Source organism: Colobus angolensis, unplaced genomic scaffold (assembly GCF_000951035.1).
Source record: "Colobus angolensis palliatus isolate OR3802 unplaced genomic scaffold, Cang.pa_1.0 Scaffold147, whole genome shotgun sequence".
Classification (NCBI taxonomy): Eukaryota; Metazoa; Chordata; class Mammalia; order Primates; family Cercopithecidae; genus Colobus; species Colobus angolensis.
Genome location: NW_012114566.1, coordinates 389,040 through 391,180, shown reverse-complemented (window position 1 = coordinate 391,180; position 2,141 = coordinate 389,040). Strand labels below are relative to the sequence as shown.

At 35.1% G+C, this 2,141-nt stretch overlaps 1 protein-coding gene across 3 annotated transcripts in view; it reads right to left on the bottom strand.

Annotated features, from left to right (window-relative positions):
• HNMT (histamine N-methyltransferase) overlaps positions 1-2,141 on the bottom strand; it is a 54,384-nt gene that overhangs the window by 48,169 nt on the left and 4,074 nt on the right. For 2 of the 3 annotated variants that reach the window (XM_011935685.1, XM_011935687.1), the window contains exon 2: positions 402-454. In XM_011935685.1, coding sequence (XP_011791075.1) covers positions 402-454 — 53 coding nt within the window. Of the gene's footprint in view, positions 1-401; positions 455-2,141 lie in introns of those variants that run through there. The other variant, XM_011935686.1, reaches the window with a different exon arrangement.

Genomic DNA, 2,141 nt, shown 5'->3' with positions numbered 1-2,141 from the left:
CATGGACAAATAACAGTTTGAAAAGCAGTAACCAGTCCATGAACAAGGCTTTAAGTGGCACAAGCTTAAGAAGCTTCTTATGAGATTTTCCTTTTCTGTGAGTATTTTAATCATTTTGGATTAAAATTATCCTATTTGATTTTTCATTTGTCAAAAGAATAAGTCACATCCCTTATTCACAATAGAGATAGTAATGAAGGCTATTGTCCTATACCCTGTAAATCTCTGGGGGCATTAATGTTAGTTGAAGTAATACTGCTAGGTTTAATAAGCTGATCTCTTCCAACAGCGAAAAAAAAAAAAAAGAAGAAAAAAATCTTCCTTAAAAAATGAACAATATTGTCATAACACAGCATAATGTTTGAAGTGAAATATTAACTTTAAAAATATATTATTCATACCTGCACCTCCGCCTATGCTTAGAATCTTAATTTCTGATTTTGTGTCTCCAATCCTGAAACAAAAAAAATTATGTAGTTTTAGAAAAATGTGTTAGGTGCTTTGTGAAATCTGATTATCTAGTCTAGTTGAAGAGAACAGACTAAAAATACAACGAACAAAAACTAGGCCAACGTGAAAGTTCCCAATTATACCAGTTATATTGCCATCTTTAGAGTATATTTCAAAATACAGGTTTTATTCATTAACAATCTTGAGCTGGGAGACTTGGAAATGGTAGTATGTACGTCTCAGAGGTAGAAAATGCCATTTGTTTGAATATTGTTTGGATAACAAGAATAGAAAAAGTGGAGTTTCGAGTCTGGTAATAAAATAAGCCACCCATCGTAGATAGGGGAAAGGCTCAGGAGGTTCCCACTATGTCTAATGTCTGCCTTCTTTCCTCCCCCACCCCCTTTTTTTACCTTCCTTTTAATGAACAAATGTTTATTAAACATGTATTATGTGTATTCTATCCTAGGCATTAAAAAAACAGATATCACTTTGCTCTCAAAATGAAATGTGAGATAATAAAGCCCTGAATTATGATTCAGGTACTAGAAATAGAATGAAGTAGACAGATTGGGAAATAAGCCAGTAGGACTTGCTGTTAGACTGATGTGAAGATGTCAGAAAAAAAAAATATGAGTGCGCAATGACTTCCCTGTTTCAGGCTTAGATGACTGGGAAAAGGGTGATGCCAAAAAGGAAGCTGAGAAATATAGTTTGGTAGCAAGCTTATGTTTTGTCAGGGCTTTTTAAAAAAATAAATAAGAATTCAGCAAACATTTGAATTTGCAAGATTTAAGCTGGGAGAAGAGAAATTAGGGTCAGTGATGTATTCTGGAGAATCATCATCATAAATAATGGCCAATGCTAGAAGAGTAGATTCCATCACCCAAAGATATTGCAGAGTTAGAGTAGTAGTGGATGGTGATCCAATACCAACTTCTAAAGATAACTGGATTGTGAAGAATATACAAAGAAGACAGAGAAGAAAAGAAAGCACAGAGAAGTACTAGAGTAACTGGAGGCAGAGAAAGCCCTTAGTCGTGGCAAAAGCAGCAGAGTGTACTACTTAAAAAAGGAAAAATCTATATCGACTTTGGCAATATGAGTGTCTTTAATAATAGCAGTTTTAAAAGAAGACTAAGGACTCCAGTCAGATAGCAATGGGATTAAAAGTGAGCTCAAAAATGAGGAAGCAGATCTGGAGTCTGTTGAAAAAGGATGAAAGAGAGAAGGAAAAGAGATGACTGCTACAGGGGAAACATGAAGGGAAAAGGATGGTGTTTGTTTCTTTGGACCGTGGGATGGTAAACAAACCTGTGTTTTGTCTTCATTGCAAAAGCTTGCACAGTCACAGGATGGGAACAAAGGTTGAATTAAGGTTCTAAAGGAATCTTGCAAAGTCTAGGGTCAAGAACACCTATAAACGAGTTGCCTTTTTCAGTTCTAATTATCCTTCAGTTCATAATCCTGCATTCTAACACATCCATTTCTATCTTAACCTTTTGTTCATTCTTTAAAGTGCTTACATCTATGACAGCATAGGGAGGCTATGAAGCAGAGGACCCAAGTTGAAATCCCAGGTTACTGATATGTTACCTTGAGCAAGTTATTTGACATCTCTGTGAAATAAGATAATAATATCACCTCTCTTGTAGGATTATTAGTAACTGTTTCTAATTCATGGAGAAATT